Here is a 20930-nt window from a genome sequence, read left to right on the forward strand (position 1 = left end):
TTTCGCGGCACACACTACAGGTAGGTCAGGTGATCTACCGCCCCGCCGCTGGGTGGCGGGAATAGGAACCATTCCCGTTTTCTAAGAAAGATTTTCTCTTCCACCTGTCTCCTGAGGGGAGGCCGGGTGGGCCATTAATCGTATATATCTGCCAGGTAAGTATGCATAAAACTTTGTATCATGACAATAACATTTTTATGCATTCAACTTACCTGTCAGATATATACTTAGCTGATTGGCACCTTTGGCGGAGGGTAAGAGACAGCTAATTTACTGAATAGACAGGAAACAACATATGTTGTAGGTAAAAAAATAAATAAAAAACCTTGGTTCCTACCTGTGTTAGCGAAAGACTTCATGGCTACTGCTTAGGAGCCTGTATCGCTTCAAGAGCCTCAGCGAGGTAGTGACCTCACGCTAAGAGTTCTTGATGGTCTGTTACAGGGGTCTTACCCACTTACGCGACAGAACCTTAGGATCTTTGTCAATGGGGTCCTATCCACTTACATGACAAAACACCTTGCCTATTGGCATGATCATAGAGCACGACACTAATCCCGATCACCTGATCCTAATAGGGGTTAGTACACAATTGAAAGGAGTCCTCCCCAAACATCCTTTCAAGCAACCCACAACTCGACAACAATATGACAATCATTAAAAACACAAAAACAAAATTAAGGATCAGCATCTGTTCCATTTCCCAGCATAGTATCCGCTGATACATACGGTCCAAGAGAAAAACATTTTTCGTATGTTACTCTAACATCCTTTAAATAGTGGGATGCAAATACTGAATTGCATCTCCAATAAGTTGCTGCTAAAATGTTTCTCATTGACATATTCTTAGTGAAAGAAAGGGAAGTTGCCACAGCCCGGACTTCGTGAGCTTTTACTCTAAGCAGCTTTAGAGTTCTCTTGGCAATCCCTGTGAGCTTCGGTTATCACATTTCTGACAAAGAACGCCAGTGCGTTCTTTGACATAGGTCTTTTGGGGTTTCTCACTGAACACCAGAGACTTTGTCGACATCCCTGAAGCTGTCTTTTCTTTTTTAGATAGAACTTCAAGGTCCTGACTGGGCAAAGAGACCGATCCAACTCTCTACCTACTAGGGAAGTGTCCCTTGACTTCAAAACTTCTAGGCCAAGGTTTAGAAGGGTTCTCATTCTTCGCTAGGAATAGATCCTGGAAAGAAATCACACCCGAGTCTTTTTTAAAGCCCACCCGAGAGTCCAAAGCATGTAATTCACTGATCCTCTTAGCAGTTGCGAGGGCCAACAGGAATATACATTTACTTTAAGATCTCTGAATGAGATTTTATCTGGAGGTTCGAACCTGTCCGAAATCAAGAATTTTAGGACTACATCAAGGTTCCAACTCGGGGGAATAGAAGATCTCACTTTAGAAGTCTCGAAAGACCTGATGAGATCATGAAGATCTTTATTATTTTCCAAATTAAGGCCCCTGTTTCTAAAAACAGCTGAGAGCATGCTCTTATATCCCTTGATAGTGGATACAGCCAACTTCGACTCTTCTCTTAAGAAGAGGAGAAAATCGGCGATTTCGGTCACAGAGGTATTGGAAGAGGACAGCTTCTTCGACCTACACCATCTACGGAAAACTTCCCATTTCGATTGGTAGACCCGCAAGGTAGAGGCTCTGCGGGCTCTAGCAATTGCAGTTGCAACTTTCTTCGAAAAGCCTCTCGCTCTGACCAGTCTTTCGATAGTCGAAAGGCAGTCAGGGAGAGACTTTGGATGTTTTTGTGGAACCTCTCGAAGTGGGGTTGTCTGAGCAGATCTGTCCTTTTTGGTAGAGATCTGGGGAAGTCCACCGTCCATTCCAGTACCTCTGTGAACCAGTTTCGGGAAGGCCAGAAGGGAGCAATTAGAATTAATCTTGTTCCCGTCGATGCCACAAACTTTCTTAGTACTTCCCCCGGCAATTTGAATGGGGGAAAGGCGTAGGCGTCTATGCCTGACCAGTCCATGAGGAAAGCATCGATCGCCGTGGCTCTGGGATCTTCTAGAAAGCAGAAGTTGTCTATCTTCCTGGAGAGGAATGTGGCAAACAAGTCGATCTGAGGTCTTCCCCAGAGGGACCACAGTTGTCTGCAGACTTCCGAGTGAAGCAACCACTCTGTCGGGAGTACTTGGTCCTTTCTGCTCAACCTGTCTGCCCTTAGGTTTTTTACACCCTGAACAAACCTTGTCCGCAGTATTATGCCCCGTTCCTCCGTCCAGGTCAATAGATCTCTCGCTATTTCGTACAGTGAGAAAGAGTGAGTGCCCCCTTGATTCCGGATGTAAGCCGGAGCTGTGGTACTGTCGGAATTGACTTGAACTACCACTCCCCTGACTTCCGCTTCGAAGTATTCCAGGGCTAGATGAATGGCCAGGAGTTCCTTCGCATTGATGTGCAGTGTAGCCTGTTCCTTGGTCCAGGTACCTGCCACTTCCTTTGGACCCAGTGTTGCTCCCCAACCTGTTTCCGAGGCATCGGAAAACAACTCTAGGCGAGGGTTCCGAATCAAGAGGGACACTCCTTCGTTCTTTATTAATGGGGTTAACCACCACTTCAGGTGGTTGAATGGGAAAAAAGTCCGACAGCTCTCCTGCTACTAGAATACAACATTCAACAAATAAATCACCTGCCAACAAGAAAGGAAAATACTTTAGACCTAGTATTTGTGAACGAGATGAATTATGTTAAAGAAATAATAGTTTATAATGCGAATATTTCAGACCATAATGTCATAGAATTAACAGTTCATTCCAAAGCAAGTGAAAATAGAGATAAGCAAGAAATGAAAAAGTGGGAAGGATATGGAAAATACAACTTCTACAGTAAAAATATAAAATGGTCAGAAATTAATGAAGAATTAAACAAAGATTGGGATAACACTTTCGTAAGTGATGACATAAGGGTAAATACGGAGATATTATATAAAATATTGGAGAAAATAGTGGAAAAATATATACCGAAGAAGAAAAGTAAACATCATTCATGCATACCAAGAGACAGAAGGATCTTGTTCCAGAAAATCAGAAAGTGGAAAAAAGGTCTTGCAAAAGAAAAAAATGCATGGAAAGATATAGAACTAAAAAGTAAGATAGAAAATGCAGAACAAAAGATTATACAATCAAAAGAAAATGAAAAACGGGATTGGGAAGAAAAACCCTATTAAATATCAAGCAAAACCCCAAGCTATTATACTCATATGCGAAGAAGATGAATAAAAGAAGAATAGAAATAGGCCCTCTGAGAATTGAAGGGAGATTAACGAATGAAAAAAAGGAAATTTGCAACATACTGGCAGAACGATATAAGAGAGAATTCACCCCTAGAATAGATAATGAAGATAATGATATAGAAGTAAGGGATGAAAATAGTGAATATTTAGCTGACATAGATATTAATGAAGCTGATATTGTGCAGGCTATTAATGAAATTAAAAATGGAGCTGCTGCAGGGCCTGATGGAATTCCTGCTATTTTGTTAAAGAAAGTAGTTCATTCTATCGCAAAGCCACTTGCAATATTATTAAGACAAAGTGTAGATACAGGCAAGATTTATGAGGAGCACAAATTAGCATATATTGCCCCTACTTTCAAAAGTGGATCAAGACTAGAGGCAAGTAATTATAGGCCTGTGAGTCTAACATCACATATTATGAAAGTGTATGAAAGGGTAATGAAGAAAAATATTATGAAACATTTAATAAAAAATAATTTGTTTAATAAAGGACAACATGGTTTCGTACCCGGAAAAAGTACACAAACCCAACTGTTAGTCCACCGTGAGAACATATTCAAAAATATGAAAAGCGGAAATGAAACAGATGTGGTTTATTTAGACTTTGCAAAAGCTTTTGATAAAGTAGACCATAATATATTAGCGAAGAAAATTAGAAAACACAATATCGTGGATAAAGTAGGAAGATGGTTAAAAGAATTTTTACACAACAGAAAACAGATAGTTATTGCAAACGACGAGAAATCGGATGAAGTCAAGGTAATATCCGGTGTGCCGCAAGGTACGGTGTTAGCTGCAATACTGTTTGTTATTATGATTGAAGACATAGACAATAATGTGAAGGATTCGGTAGTGAGTAGTTTCGCAGATGACACAAGAATAAGTAGAGAAATTACTTGTGATGAAGATAGGAACGCTCTACAAAGAGACCTTAACAAAGTATATGATTGGGCAGAGGTAAATAGGATGGTATTTAACTCTGATAAATTTGAATCAATAAATTATGGAGACAGAGAAAGAAAGCTATATGCATATAAGGGACCTAATAATGAGACCATCACAAATAAGGAAGCAGTTAAAGACCTTGGTGTGATGATGAATAGGAACATGTTATGCAATGAGTCAAATAGCAACTCTGTTGGCAAAATGTAAAGCAAAAATGGGAATGTTGTTACGGCACTTCAAAACAAGAAAAGCTGAACACATGATTATGCTTTATAAAACATATGTTCGTAGTCCACTTGAATATTGCAATATGATATGGTACCCACACTATCAAAAGGATATTGCACAAATAGAGAGTGTACAAAGGTCCTTTACAGCTAGAATAGAAGAAGTTAAGGACCTAGACTACTGGGAAAGACTACAATTCTTAAAATTATATAGTCTAGAAAGGAGAAGAGAACGCTACATGATAATTCAGGCATGGAAACAGATAGAAGGAATAGCAGAAAATATCATGGAACTAAAAATATCAGAAAGAGCAAGCAGAGGTAGATTAATAGTGCCCAAAACTATACCAGGAAAAATAAGGAAAGCACACAGGACATTAATCCACTACGCACCAGCATCGATAATGCAGCGTCTATTCAATGCGTTGCCAGCTCATCTGAGGAATATATCAGGAGTGAGCGTAGATGTGTTTAAGAATAAGCTCGACAAATATCTAAACTGCATCCCAGACCATCCAAGATTGGAAGATGCAAAATATACCGGAAGATGTACTAGCAACTCTCTGGTAGACATTAGAGGTGCCTCACACTGAGGGACCTGGGGCAACCCGAACAAGATGTAAGGTCTGTCTTTTGACTCCACATTTGTCCGAGATAAAACTGCAGAGGTCTGAGATTTAATCTCCCTAGGGAAATGAACCGCTCTAACGAGGAAAGGGTGCCCAACAGACCGAGCCATTCCCTCGCCGAGGTCCGTTCCTTCCCTAAGAAGTTAGAGATCTTTTCTAAGCCTCGAGCAATTCTCTCTTGCGATGGAAAAACCCGAAAACCCCGAGAATCCATCTGTATCCCCAGATAGACTATGTTCTGTCTGGGGATCAATTGTGATTTCTCAAGGTTCACGAGTAGTCCCAAAGATTTTGTCAACTCTAAAGTCTTCTCCAAGTCCTTCAAACACTGAAGTTCCAATTTTGCTCTTATTAGCCAATCGTCTAGGTAAAGGGATATATTTATCCCTTCTAGATGTAGCCATCTCGCAACATTCGTCATTAGTCTCGTGAACACTTGAGGAGCCGTAGACAGGCCCAAGCACAGGGCTCTGAATTGGAATACTTTGCCCTGCATCATGAATCGAAGATATTTCTTCGATGATGGATGCAGGGGAACATGAAAGTAAGCATCCTGTAGATCTAAGGAGACCATCCAATCTCCTGGACGAAGAGCCGCAAGAACCGATTTCGACGTTTCCATAGAGAACTTTGTGTTCTCTACAAATTGGTTCAATGCGCTCACATCCCGGACCGGTCTCCACCCTCCCAAGGATTTCGGAACCAGAAAAAGACGGTTGTAGAATCCTCGGGAATGCAGATCCCGAACCAATTCGATAGCCTCCTTTTGCAACATCTGCTCTACCAGTAGCAATAATGCTTCTTTCTTGGCAGGGTCCCTGTATTGGGCCGACAGTTCCCTCGGGATCATTGTTAAGGGAGGACTGTCTCGAAAGGGGATCAGATATCCCTTTGTTACCACTGAAAGGGACCATCTTTCTGCCTCTCTCAGAGTCCATTCTTCGGAAAATTTCCAAAGTCTGGCCCCTACCGGTGCTTGAAGGACTGGAGTCTCATTTTGTTTTCTTGATAGGTCTGAATGAAGACCTACCTCTCTTCTGTATTCCTCTCTTCTTAAAGGAGGGTCTGGAAGAGGAGCTCCCTCGAAAGGGCTGTTGAGAGTACGAGACTCTCTCTTTACAGGAACAGAGGTCCTTGATTTCTTTGCAGATTGGGCCGAGAGATCTTGCGTGGCCTTTTCCATCAAAGAATGTGATATGTCCTTCACTAGTTGTGAAGGAAACAATTGATCCGAAAGAGGAGCATAAAGAAGAGATGACCTCTGGATAGGATTAACTGCTTTCGTCAGAAAGGAACTAAACAAGACTCTCTTCTTCAGAATTCCAGTTCCAAAAAGCGAGGCCACCTCTCCTGATCCATCTTGAACCGCTTTGTCCATGCAGGACAGTACACTATAAAGGACTTCTGGGCTAAGAGCTTCCTTCTCTTGAGTCTTCTTGGCCAACACCCCAAGGGACCAGTCTAAGAAGTTAAAGACTTCTAAGACATTAAACAATCCCTTGAGGAGGTGGTCCATCTCAGAAGTCCCCCATGTGATCTTTGCCGATGACAAGGCTTGTCTCCTTGAAGAGTCCACCAGATTCGAAAAATCTGCTTCGGCAGTGGTAGGGAGAGCTAGACCCAGTGATTCGCCCGTCTCGTACCAGATTCCCTTCTTTCCTGAAAGTTTGGAAGGAGGGCAGGCAAAGACGGTCTTCCCCGCCTTCTCCTTGGATTTAAACCAATTTCCTACAAATCGAAGAGCCTTATTCATGGAAATGGTTGGTTTCATCTTAATGAAAGATGATGACTTCGAGACCTTAGTGCTTGTAAACAAAGACCTCGGAGAAGGCGGAGCAGTAGGGCTTAATGAGTACCCAAACTCTTGAAGTAAGAGGGCTGCCAGCGTCTTATAATCTGACAAGCCTGGAGCTGTATGATCTTCCGAATCTGAAACTTCTTCCAAATCGAATTCCATTTCCGAAGAGGATTTTTGTTTTCGATAGGAGATGAGTCTCTTGCAACATCTGCCCCACTCTCGCGAGAACGACGGCCGCCTGTGCGAGAACTTGCGTCCTTACGAGAGAGAGGTTGATCCTGCAACACGACATTATCCTTCTCCTGGCAAGAGCGACGGCCGCCTGTGCGACATCTTTCTCTCCTGTCAGAGGAAGGATGTCCTCTCCTATCGCTCTCAACGGAACCAACCCTATCCTGACAAGGGCTACGGCCGCCTGTGCGGCACCTAGAGTCCCTGTCAGGTAAGGGCTTATCCTTCCGAAAGCTAGACAAATCCTCCTGGTTTAACTGTCTTTTGGAAGAAGTCCGTATATTCTGGCGCCTGGATGGCGTTTGTGGCGCATTGCGCCAGGTTGGCGCTCGTGGCGCATTGCGCCAGGTTGGCGCTTCTGGCGCATTGCGCCAGGTTGGCGCTTCTGGCGCATTTCGGCAGGGTGGCGCTTCTGGCGCATCTGACGATTCTGGCTCATATGGATCTTCTAGCGCAAATACGCCAGGCTGGCGCTTTTGGCGCATTCTTCACACTCATCCGAGGAGAATCCGCAACTTTTATGTTAGATCCCTCTTTCCTTCCTTTAGTTCTCTTTATCGGAAGGAAAGAGTCCTTTCTTCTGGGAGTCTCCTTCGTAAAAACTCCTACTAAAGCGGAGAGCTGCTCCTGTACATTTAGTAGGATTTTTGCAGCAGCATTCTCTTTTTCCTTTCCCGATGCAGGTGAAGGTGGTCTAGAAGAGGAAGGGGACTCCGATTTGCGCTTAGGAATTAACTTGGTTTTCTTCCTTTCGCATGGAGATCCATCGGAGAAAAGCTCAGGGCTTGAATTCAACGTTGGAGCCTTCCAACTCCTTTTTAAGGGGCGTGACAGTTCATCAGAGCTCCAGCCCCTTACATTAGGTGAAGAATCTGAAGACGAAAAACACTGTTTTAGGATGATTTTTTGATAGCGATCCTTGGCACTTCGGGTCGTCACAGAATCTGCCGAGGGGACGCCTGATCGGTGGGGATTCTCCATAACCTCCGTAAGGCTTTTGACATTCCTTCTCCTCTGGGCCTGTGAGCTTGGAAGAGGTCTAGGCCTGGGAGCGAGATGAAGCCGATCAGACGCACCCTCCACTGCACTAGGGACACTTAAATCACTATCACTGTGCTTACCTTGTAACGTTAGCATTTGACGTTCCATCCTTTGCAGTGCAGCTTTAAGATCTGCAATTTCCGTTGCTGGATTTGCAGTCTTAGTACAAGAGGAAGATGATACAGGTTTAGGGTTAGGTGTTAATTTAATTGACTCGTTAGAAAGAGACCTACTTACGCTTCTGGAGGAAGCCTTCCTAGCCCTATCCATATCCAATTTCCTTAAATAGGAATTTAAATTCTTCCATTCCTCCTCATTCAAACCTACACATTCATCACAGGTGTTAGATATAGAGCATTCATTCATTCTACACCCCTTACAAACTGTGTGAGGATCTACCGAAGCTTTCGGTAGCCTCACTGTCTTCTAACCGCAAAGCTAGAATCCGACATTATGAGAAAATTCCAAAAACCAAGTCCAAATAACAGTCCACGAAAGAGTATGCCAAACCAAAGATCCAATACGTCACCAAAACAACCGGCTTAGAAGATCAATAGCGATGAAAAAACACAAAAATCAAATCAGAAGGAACAACAACAATGTTGATGTCCCGGCCAATAGAGAAAATCTGTATTAGAAAACGGGAATGGTTCCTATTCCCGCCACCCAGCGGCAGGGCGGTAGATCACCTGACCTACCTGTAGAGTGTGCCGCGAAATTCGAATTTCTATCGGGGACGACGGAGTCTATAATAGCTAAGTATATATCTGACAGGTAAGTTGAATGCATAAAATTAACAGATTTACAAAATCCATGAGAGATTTTGCCAGTACTTATACCATATTTCCATAAAATTTTGCTTCCGTGTTATCCAGTTATCTCAAGGTTTAACTGACTTTAAATGGGCTATGGTCAACAAAATTGTATCCCAGACACCCTACCATAAAGGAAAAGTACTGAATATGAAAGCAATTTTGACAATGTCTTCATATGTAACACCATAATTTAACAAACCTTTATCATTTTTAAATTGTCTACAATATCTAAAGAAATGGAAAAGACAACCCTTCTGCTTAACACAACCAATAACATAGGTTTGTGCACCTATACCTTGCCAACTGTATTAAATAGAAAAATCAGCACAAAACTTGTGTAATTTCAAATCAATTCTAACAAATCTGTTAATCCCAACAAATCTGTTAATCCCAGAAAACAATATATTACTAACAGATACCAATCTTAAGATGAACAATCTGGGTACGATAGGCAGTCAAGTCATATATGTAGTACAGTGGACGCTCCGTATTCACGCTCTCCGGATTCACAGATTTCTCTCGGGAAAATTTCCCTGCATTATTCACGGAAAATTCGCCTATTTGCAGTATTTTTCTATGAGAAATATCCACAAATTCCTGGTTTTTTTCATAAATTTCAACATAAAATACAATTTATGTGATAAAACTATTATTAAAAAAAAACCAGGTATCAAAATTTCTAGTGGGTTTTTCTTGAGTTTTAACTAACAAAATTGGTGTTTTTAAACATTTTTATAGTGGTTCCAACTATTCACAGGTTCTAACTATTCACGGTGAACCACTGCATTTATCAAAATGATGTGCGAGTAAAGGACAAATTTATAAAAATCATGGAAAATTTATAAAAATCATGGAAAATTCATACAAATCCTGGAAAACTTATTAACCCTTAAACACCAATTGGATGTATTAAACGTCAATGAAAATTGTCTGTGGGGTGCCGAATTGACGTACAAAACGTCGACACAAAAAAAAGTTTTTTTTTTAATTCACGGAAAAATAGTTATAGGCCTATTTGGCAAAAACTTTTGAATCACACACCTTGAGGGATGCTGGGAGTTCACGGATCAAGCTGTTGTTTTGTTTACAATCGTTACCTAGGCACCCAAGCGCGAATTTCTTTCTTCTCGCAATAAAAAGCATCAGCAACACATCTCAGAAATTATTTCGTCACTTTGACATAATTTTTGCACCACTTTATATTAGCCATTACATAAGTTTTATATATGTGGTCGTAAAACGCAATTGTAAGCTAAAACTCTTACATTCTAGTAATATTCAATCATTTAACTTTATTTTGCAACAAACTAGAAGTCTCTAGCACAATACTTTGATTTATGGTGAATTTATGAACAAAACCTTTTTCCTTACGTCAGCGCGGTAACTCTTCCGAAAAAATCAGAAATTTTTTTGTCCGATGTCGTAATGTTTGCACCGTTTTACATTAGCCGTTACATAAAGTTTTAAATATGAAAATGTGCGCAATTTCATGTAGAATACAACAATAAACAACCCATGGTTGTAGCTTTTATCAGTTTTGAAATATTTTCATATAAATAACGATAAGTGCCAAATTTTCAACCTTCGGTCAACTTTGACTTGACCGAAATGGTTAAAAAACGCAATTGTATGCTAAAACTATTACATTCTAGTAATATTCAATCATTTACCTTTATTTTGCAACAAATTGGAAGTCTCTAGCACAATATTTTGATTTATGATGAATTTATGTAAAAACTTTCCTTACGTCCGCGCGGTAACTCTTCCGAAAAAATCTGAAATTTTTTCGCCAATTGTCGTAATGTTTGCACAGTTTTATATTAGCCGTTACATAAAGTTCTATGTATGAAAATTTGCGCAATTTCATGTAGAATACAACAAAAACAACCCATGGTTGTAGCTAGCTTTTATCAGTTTTGAAATATTTTCATACAAATAACGATATCGAAAAAATTCGACCTTCAGTCAACTTTAACTCGACCGAAATGGTCGAAAATTGCAATTGTAAGCTACAATACTTACAGACTAATAATATTCAATCAATTACCTTCATTTTGCAACAAACGGGAAGTCTCTAGCACAATATTTCAATTTATGGTGAATTTTTTAAAAAACTACTTTTTTTTCATGTCTGCGCGTTACGAATTCATGCATCATATTGTGATAATATTTTCTCTGTGTTGCTTTGATCATTTTACAATTTCTTATATACCACAATCATCGGAATTTGGTGTACAATACAACGAAAAAATAATTAACTCATTAGCTTTAACCATTTTGCTCAGTGCGATTTGTATACAATTACATATGAAAATTTTTTTTCGTGCTGTCATATATTCCAATATTTATACTATATGATAATGATATTTTTTTTAATTTCTGATGGTTGCATACTAAACTTCAGGCAATGACAAAAAAGAAGCAAAAAATGAACTCTTGAAAATAAAGCGTGCTGTGATTTTTTGAAAAAACTTTTTTCCTGCTTCAGCGCTCACTCGCGAACGCCGCTGGCATATGGGAGACACTTTCGGAAATACCGGCTCAGCGTTTAAGGGTTAATTGTGAGAACCAAAGACCGTGAATTCTGAAATACATTTAACAACAATATGAAAACATTACAGTCTGTATCATTCCCAGTAAGATACTAAAGCTATACAGGTACCCCTTGTTTAATGATGGGGTTCCGTTCCAGTAACCACGTCATTAAAACGAATTCATCGTTAAACCTATAATTCTCTATTTCAACTGATAGCATTAATTTTCAGCTGTATATTAAACACACAACTAGTTTCTGACTGAGCCTTCTACTTGGCTAAGTTCTGACAATGCTTTTTATCATTAGATTACTCATAATATTTCAACTTCATCCTTTTATAACTTCATAGTGTATAGTATTCTTTAAAATAATATACTTTAACACATTTAGCCTACATTCCCGAGTTAGCCAACTAGTTTTCTTCGTCATTCATTTTGATTGTAGAGGGTAGAGATGAAAAAAAAAAAATTAATTTCGGCAATCACAGCGCATTTGAATGTCGCCGTCAAACATAAACAAACCATCCCGCTATCTATTGAGGAAAGTGAACACTAAACTATTCACTAATGGGATAAACATTTTCAAGCATTGATAAAGATTTACGCTTGCGCTTCTTACCTCTAGCATCATCTGATCTCATGAGTGACATATCGAATACGTATGTAAATACACAGTTGTATAAATTATCAAACTATCACACATAAGTCTTTCAAGCATACTAAGAGTAAGGAATTCGTGCATGCCGATTGTCTCATTGTTGTGATTAAAAGGTTTGACTTGGTAGAGACTTCTCAAGCAGAATATTTAAAAAAAATATATATATTTATTTTCAAGTCAATATAAAAATCATATTTGACTTCACACATTTTCTTTTCATTACTGAGAAATATGATATTGTTATGATACAATAAAGTTTTATGCATACTTACCTGGCAGGTATATATAGCTGTATTTTTCTGAAGTCCGACAGAATTTAAAAAAACTTCCGACACACGCAGTGGTCGGCCAGGTGGTTAGTACCCATTCCCGCCGCTGGGAGGCGGGTATCAGGAACCATTCCCATTTTCTATCATAATTTTTATTTCCACTGTCCCCTGAGGGGAGTGGGTGGGTACTTAATATATATATATCTGCCAGTTAAGTATGAACAAACTTTATTGTATCATAACAATATCATTTTGCTCATGAACTTACCTGTCAGATATATATAGTTTTAGGTTGAACCCCACCGTTGGAGGTGGGAAGGGACAGAATAGAAGGATTTTGGGACACAAATGCATGCAGATGATTTACATCTTGGTTCCACCTGTTAGCATAGCCGACTTCGTGATTACTGTCACCCAAGTCTGCTTCTGCTTTACTAGAGTTGCCAGCGAGGTAGAGACCTATGAAGCTGGTGCACTCCAGATGATCTGTCAACGGGGGCGTGACCACAATGTGACTAGACCATATTGACCATACCATGAGGGCTAAGAAGTAAAATAAATATATATAATTATATATATCACCACCTGACCAACCATAGCCAAAGTTTAATGTGTGGTAACTAAGCTTCAGAGTTAAGAAGTCGCCGTTGTCAGCGACTCCACAACTAAATTAAGAGCTCTTCCTAAAACCATTTCTACAGGATAGGATGAGTAGTACTTCTTGCCCCCAAGATTGTGTCTGCAGACACGTATGGCCCTAGCGAGCAGCAGATCTCATATGCCATCTTCACATCTCGCAGGGAGTGTAAGTGAACCCAGAGTTGCTTCGCTAAAACATGGTACTCAGGATGTTGCTGAGTGCCATGCTCTGTTGAAATGCTTCCGAGGCCGCGCCCTCACCTCGTGAGCATTCAGATAAAAAGCTTTCAAATCTTTGTGCAAACACAATGAAGGAGCATTTTTTGAAAGAACTCCTTAACCCTAAAACCAGGGTGTACTTTCGATATGGGCAAGTCTGGTCTTTTTCGGAACACTGCAGATTGCCCGACTGACTTCGACTTTCTTGATTTTAAGTAGATAAAACTTGAGAGACCTGACAGGGCACAGGACTCTCTCTGGCTCCTGCCCACTAACTTGTGCCATCCTTGCTTCCAAGATCCTGGCCCAAGGACAAAAAGGGTTTCCATTCTTAGGCCATAACGAAAGGCTTAGAGAGCACACCTCCTTGTGTTCTCTAAAGCCAAAACTTGTGACGATGGCTTAAAATCTCACTAACCCTCTTTGTCGTATCTAGGGTGGTTAGAAGAAGGCCTTCCTGATCACATACAAGAAGTTAACAGGCAGGAGAGGTTCGAATGCTTTGACATCACGAACTTCAGACTACGTCTAAGTTCCATATTGAAAGCTTCGATCCGGAAATGCACAGTCTGTACTAAAGTCAGGTGAACGACCAGTTGACCAGTCAGACGAATCAAGGACAGCAAGGCTGTACCCTGAAGACCAAAAGGCACTATTCTTACTGAAGGATGAGTGTCTGGACTGCCTGGGCGATTCAATCTAAGCAAACCTTGGGGGGGGGGGGTGTATCAACGCAACCCAACGTCGTCCGCAATCGACTTCGTCAATAAGAAACTCAGGGCTACTATAGTCGCCTGATCTCGCACGAGTGTCTGACTCCGAGAAAACAGGCGAGGCAAAAAGTAGATGGTGAGCTAGAATCGAGATTCCACAGACCTCAATGATCGTGAAGGTCTTTGTTGTTTGACAGATGCAAATCTGTCAAACAACATTCTCTGTTGTCTGTTCGCACTGGCAGAATTTTCAAAACTCTCGGCAACCGCTAGACCACTGGTAGTTCAGGTGATCTCCCCCACGTTCCCGTGGCGCTGGTACTTGGAACTATTCCCGTTTTCCTCAGATTTTCTCTGAACCCTGTCTCCTGAGGGGAGGAGGGTGGGAATTTAATTATATATACCTGCCAGGTAAGTATGCATAAAACTTTATTGTATCATAACAATATCATTTTATGCATGACACTTACCTGGCAGGTATATATATAGCTGATTGACACATTTGGAGGTGGGTCACAGACAGCAACATCGTCATAATTCAAATTAACTAATTTTTTAAAATTATTTATTAAGTTCCTTACCTGCTAAGGTAGCTGACTTCGTAGTCCTGCCTCTTAGCCTGCTAAACCTTAGTAGCTCTCAACTAGGATGTGACCTGTTTGTTGAGAAAGCTAATAACAAGGGTCTGACAACTGGACGGGACCAATTTGTTGACAGGAACCCTAGCCCTCTCTTACCAGGGGCATTCATGCTAGGATAAGTTAGACCACCTGAACCACACACAAAGCTAACGTAACACATTACACTTCACATACTGAAGAGGAAATAACCCTCTCAGACAACCATAAAAAGAACACCACTTAATTAAAATACCTAGCATGTTAGTAATCTATCGTTGCTGCCGTCGATCGAGACGATTCGTACGGACTTTGCAATCCTGTAACGAACCTCTAGATGATCGTTACATTCTACGCCTGTTGTTATAATAGGCTCTTTCTCGTAAAACTCGAGCAGGGACCGAGAGAGAAATCTTCTTAAGATATGAGAGAGCTGTGGAATATCAGAGTTGATGTGGACCACTGGTTCCAAAAACTCGTTTCGAGGACTGGAGGGACTACCGAATTGCATTTACTTCTTTCAGATTAAGATCCAGGACATCTGAAACACTATCCAGATGTCCGCACCTTCTTTCTATCATGACGCACTGAGAGATGTTCAGAATAATTCCTAGATCTTGAATAATATTTCAGTTTCCCGGTAGGAAAAAACTGTGGTCTGAATTGCAGTCTATTCGGGGAAACAAACTTCTTCAGGAAGGAAATGGTCCCAGCAAGCTCATCCATTCCCTCCCCGAGTATGCTTACTTCCCTATAAGGCTGCGCTTTGCCTAAGCAGGAGAGCATATAAAAGTGCAATGTTGCGGTAGACTCGTAGTTCTATACCGTGCGGTAACGAGCACCGAAAGGATTAAGAGATAACTCTGTTGAACATAGTAAGGCAAAAACTAATGCAACGTTTATCATTCACGTAAGAAATCCCCTCAATCTTAGGCTAAAGTCCGTGATTGTAGGACAGAGATAGTTAGTCAGTCAATCCCGCAGGAGAGACGTAACCGCCAGCACAGAGATACGGTTAGTCAGTCAATCCGCAGGAGAGAGAGACGTAACCTACAGCGCATGACAGCGCACGATCTGTTACTGGTGGCTCGGTTGGAACTTGGACAGTCAGACACAGCAGCAGCCAGCAGCTTACGAACGTCGTCTCTTAACTTTATGTCTGGGTTGCCAGCTACCCTATTCTACGAAGAATAGGTCCGTTATTTTTTGAACAAAAAGAGACTCTCAAGCTGGTATATTTAAGCGAAACAGAAAACGCTAAATATATAGATGCGTTTGTGTCGTCAGAACACTACCATACAACGGTAAAAGATAAATCGGAAACTCCTGGAAGGCTGCAGGGAGTGACGATTAAATGTCCTTAAAATAGTAGACAATAGACCTCTCGGTTGCCATCCGAAGAGGTAACTACAGCAAGCGTGTATGACTTGAACCAACCAGTAGTAAAATAACGCAAGGCAAAAAATTTTATTATATCACAATAAAGTTTGTTCATACTTACCTGGCAGACATATATATAGCTGAATTCGGAAATACAGCTACATAAAACATATCTGACAGGCAAGTTTCATGAACAAAACTTAGAGAATCGAAGCAGACATCTCAAGCTTCTTAAGATACTGGACATAAGCGTTCATTGACGTAGTCTACAAGTCTATTTCTTGTACGAGTCTGCGAATGAGGAAGGAGAGCTCTTCCGAACCTTGTCCTTATTCGCTTACGCAATATCAAGTTAATGAGATGTTTGTCAATGAGAACTAACCCATTAACGGTACAGAGAGATATTTTGTCAATGAGGGGAGACCCACTTACTTGACAAAACGATAGTTATAATTGTCAATGGGGGAAAGTCACTGAATTGACAAAACGTAATCCAGGAAGTCGAGCCTTTTATTTTTTCGATTCCCGTCTCAAACAAGGAAGGGACAAGAATCCTGTTAAAAGACTGGGCTTACGGTAGGTAGAACGACGATGCTCAATCGGCATGGAAGTCTCGACTAGAAACTAACAAAATCTATCATCTGAAAAACCCTTTCAGATGGTCTAAAAAGCTTTAAATTTATTGGCAGTATGGCAAAGGAAGTCTTGTCTTGCGCTTTCCTGAAGAGCGTCCTTTTGATGAGTGCCTTTGCAAGAATCCTACTGAACGTTGCCGAAAATCCTGACGTTCAGGACGTCGAGCCTTTGCATAACCCGTAACTGTCTTATCTCAAAGTCTTGACTGAGGTAGAGAAAACGAGATCTTCCCTTGAGCTTTCCTTAACTCCATCCACCTTTGCGAAAAGCAATATAATATTGACAGAGACCTCTTGAATTCACGAAAACCCGAGGTCTTGCTGGTTTCGAAGACGAAGTTCTGTTCACTTTCTTGAGGCTCAAATCTTAAACAAGAGCTTGAAGAGTTCAACAGAAACGTTCTGGTGCGCGCTCGGCGTCCACTGGCGAGGACGCTCGGCGTCCTGGTGCGCGCTCGGCGTCCACTGACGAGGACGCTCGGCGTCCACTGGCGAGGACGCTCGGCGTCCTGGTGCGCCCTCGGCGGCCACTGGCGAGGACGCTCGGCGTCCACTGGTGAGTGCGTCATCCGAGCGTCCTGTTCAAGCCGATCGTCCAAATAAGCGTGCAGAAAAAGCGTCACGCTCCTGACAGGCGTCAAAACAAGCGAGAGAAACTGCCTTCTTTTTCCTATTTCTTGGTGGAAAGAAGTACACGTGATCAGGCAACTTTCGCCTTCTTACTTCTCACTGAAACACATAACGAGGGAGAAGGGCCGTGAAGCTGTCCTCTTCTAAAGCTTCTTAGAGGGCGCGAGTCCTTCCGAGAGCTCCAACCCAACCCTTGTGTTGAACGAGGACGCCTCGGAGGACGAGAAGCAATCCTTCAGGATTCGTGCATGTGCACGCACTTTGGCAGTCTGGGTATTTTCATCAGAAACTGCCGAAGGCACGCCAGATCGGTGGGGTTCCCTGTAACCCTCCTTCGGCTTTCGACATGCCCTCTCCCTTGGTTCTGGGAGTTCGACAGAGGTTTAGACCTAGAGGCGTTATAAGGCCGATCTGACGCACCCTCCACTACACAAGGGGCACTGTCACTGCACTTAGCCACTTCACTATTGCTCTCTAAAGCAAACACTTTCGATTCTAAGTTACGAATCGAAATAGTATAAGAGAAAGGGCAATAACCTCTACAGACACTGTTTTAGGGCCCGAAGGCAACATTACAGGGTTAGGCGTAACAAAAACAGAAGTAGAACTCTTCACAACAATGAAGGAGAGCGATCACCTCTCGCAGACATAGTCATAACCCGTAGGCCATACTACAGCGTTAGGCAAAATAAAGTCTACCGGAAGGTTAGCAGTATCACTACCCTGACTTTCGTAATTGATTAATAGCGTACATACTAAACAAACTTTTTCCTTACGGAATTAGACACGTTTACTGATTAATTGCGTACATACGAATCATACTTTTTCCTTACGGAAATAGACATGTTTACTGATTAATTGCGCCCCCCAAGTGCGGAACTACCGAAGCTTTCGGTGGCCACACCCTATCTTTGCAGACAACACCTCTGAAACTAGCCTAACCTAGATTCAGATATCTTATGCAAAAATGAATCAAATTCAAATCAATTTAAGATAGCGTATGCCTAGCCACAAATCCAAGTAAATAAATTAAAGACAATTAGGATACTTAGCGGCAAATGAAGTTTCCAAAATCCTAAGCCGGAGGTACTGAAAACAGGTGTTTTCAGTACCGGCGACAGAAAATTTATGAATAGAAAATGGGAATGGTTCCTGATACCCGCCTCCCAGCGGCGGGAATGGGTACTAACCACCTGGCCGACCACTGCGTGTGTCGGAAGTTTTTTTAAATTCTGTCGGACTTCAGAAAATACAGCTATATATATACCTAGCAGGTAAGTGTCATGCATAAAACAGAGATTTAATTTTCATTAATAAGAATAATTTTCATGAAAACAAAGGATACATGGCATAATTTTTGCTGTCTTAAAGTTGTAAACAATATGTGTTGCCACCCTGTTGGCCGCGCAGTGAACTAATGGCGGCTGAATCAAGCTGAACCAGAGGAGTTCCCGTACCACTGAATGCCTGTTTTATGAGGTTCAACTACATAGCTTTTCTTTACTAAGTGTATTAAAGCCTTATTTTTTCATTTTACCCACTGATTTCAAGGTTTTCCAAACCTAGGCTACAATAGACTATCTGCACTGAATAGTCTTTCTCTTGGCCAGCATTGGCAATATTTTTTTAATTTTAGGTTTTTTTCTTCTCTTCATTTTGCCGTCGTAACTCCAAGTTGACGTAAAACGAGCACGTCGTCAAACAAGGAGTACCCGTACTGATAAATTTAAAACTTGTTCAATGCACCTGAAATTACTAATGCACGACAAGACTGATCACGAACAAAATCACAGACGATTACCAAATTGACCAAAAAATTTACAAAATATGTTGCTTGCAAAAGTATACGCTTACATCAGTAAGGGAGGGACAGAGGGCATAATTTTCCCTCGACCCAGACGTGAACGGAATGTCCTGGGGCTGTACATTAAATAAGTCATTCTTTTATATATACATGAAAACTATATATGGTCGAGGCCTGTTTGCAAGTTGCATCCCTGACCAATTTTCAATTGAAAAATGAAGTCGCAGTCTAAAATATCAAGTCCCAATTTTCATCATAATGACTGAGCAAGTACAAACCTTATTATTATTATTGTTATTATTGGGGGAAGGGCGATGAGTTTCTCCACTTTGCGGCCCAGACCACTCCAGGTTTCCAATAAGCACTCTGTACAAGTGTCGCTCTGCCTCTCCACCAAACTGACGCACCACCTGCACAAAGGAAGGAGAAGAAAACCTATGAGCATCGAAGTTACACAAATACGTAAAAGCAAACTAATGAAAAACAGTAACACAAGGATAATTATAATACTAATAACACTGACACACAATGATAATCATAAAAAAAAAGGTCCAAATAACTTGTAAGTGTTGAATCAGACAGCACATCACAGTCAACCTGCCTGGTCATGAAATGAAAATATGGGAAAAACATGACATCCTATTGAGAGAGAGTTTCTTGCAAAGTCTGTCTGATAACAACCAGGTCTAGATAAGCATTAAAACCATTATATAGCGAGGTCAACAACAGCATTACAGAAAAAAAAAGTAAATAAATAAACCAGCTAATGTACACATGGATTAGCAAACATACTGATGACCCCATAAGATCTTATTCACAACTGTGGAGACTGGAGATTACAGACATCAAATGACAACAAACAGAAAAGTTTTGCAATCTTCAATGAACCACTTTGACTATTTTTACCATAATGAGCTCACCATTATTATAAATAGATAGATAAATAAAGTTAGAACACCCTGCAAAGACAAACATTGCTATGTTCTGAAGTACTGGCAGTATGATTTGGCACAGATGAACCAAGTCACCCCAATGGGGTAGGTATCCACTTGTTGCATGTGGAGGTGCTGTACTGTATCATCAGTGTGCATGGGCCAACAATGCATAATAGTAAGGATGAACAAAAACTACTCCTGACATATTTCAAAATGAAATGCAGTTTGATCAGCCAATTGTTGGAGTTTTGATGTCACATCAATGATGATATATTACATGCTAGTAGATACCGTACCTACCTAAATATCAAGTGACCAACAACAGAATAAAGTTAATTAAACCTTTCCAACCATCTTTTGCCATACGTGCGACATGTTACTTCTCAACCTTAATTTCTACCCTATATTTTTCTTACAATTTAACTTTTTCAGGTAAATTTCCATTAAGATACTGCAGCATCAATTACCCAACAGCTTCAAAGTTGGTTATACAACCAATCCTGTCAAAGGCATCAAGTGCTACCAAAACAATCCTGTCAAAGGCGTTACTGTCATCAAATTAATTCTGTTAAGGGTAGTATTATCAAACCAATCCTGTTAAGGGCAGCAGCTAAACCACCATTCCAATTACATGTGTAGATTGAACAACTACTGTCAAACCTATCTGAAGCTTAGCAGAATTTTAAGAATCATTACAGCAACCACTGAGGAGAGAAAATGACCTAGACCTAGAGTTGGATAGAGCCACATATTATGTATAAGTATAAAATATACACACACTAAAGACTGGGTGAAGTCAAGAATAAGACTGACTCAAAGAAGGGTAATCATTTTATATGGACAACTTCTAAACACCACACTCAAACAACCCAACAACATAACAGCAGATGATGTACCATTATTCCAACATAGTACTTGGTGTGGATACTTTTTGATAAAGGGATTAAGGTACCA

The 20930-nt window shown here is 40.9% G+C and overlaps 1 protein-coding gene across 1 annotated transcript in view; it reads right to left on the bottom strand.

Annotated features, from left to right (window-relative positions):
* Nucleotides 1-20351, bottom strand: part of LOC135203555 (CCR4-NOT transcription complex subunit 1-like) — a 188162-nt gene extending 167811 nt beyond the window's left edge. Inside the window, exons 1-2 of the mRNA XM_064233297.1 lie at nt 20343-20351; nt 19320-19514 (exon numbers count right to left, since the gene is read on the bottom strand). Of these exons, the coding sequence (XP_064089367.1) occupies nt 19320-19514; nt 20343-20351 (204 nt within the window). The remainder of the gene's footprint in view (nt 1-19319; nt 19515-20342) is intronic.
* Nucleotides 20352-20930: the final 579 nt, after the last annotated feature.

This window comes from Macrobrachium nipponense, chromosome 24 (genome assembly GCF_015104395.2).
Source record: "Macrobrachium nipponense isolate FS-2020 chromosome 24, ASM1510439v2, whole genome shotgun sequence".
Lineage (NCBI taxonomy): Eukaryota > Metazoa > Arthropoda > Malacostraca > Decapoda > Palaemonidae > Macrobrachium > Macrobrachium nipponense.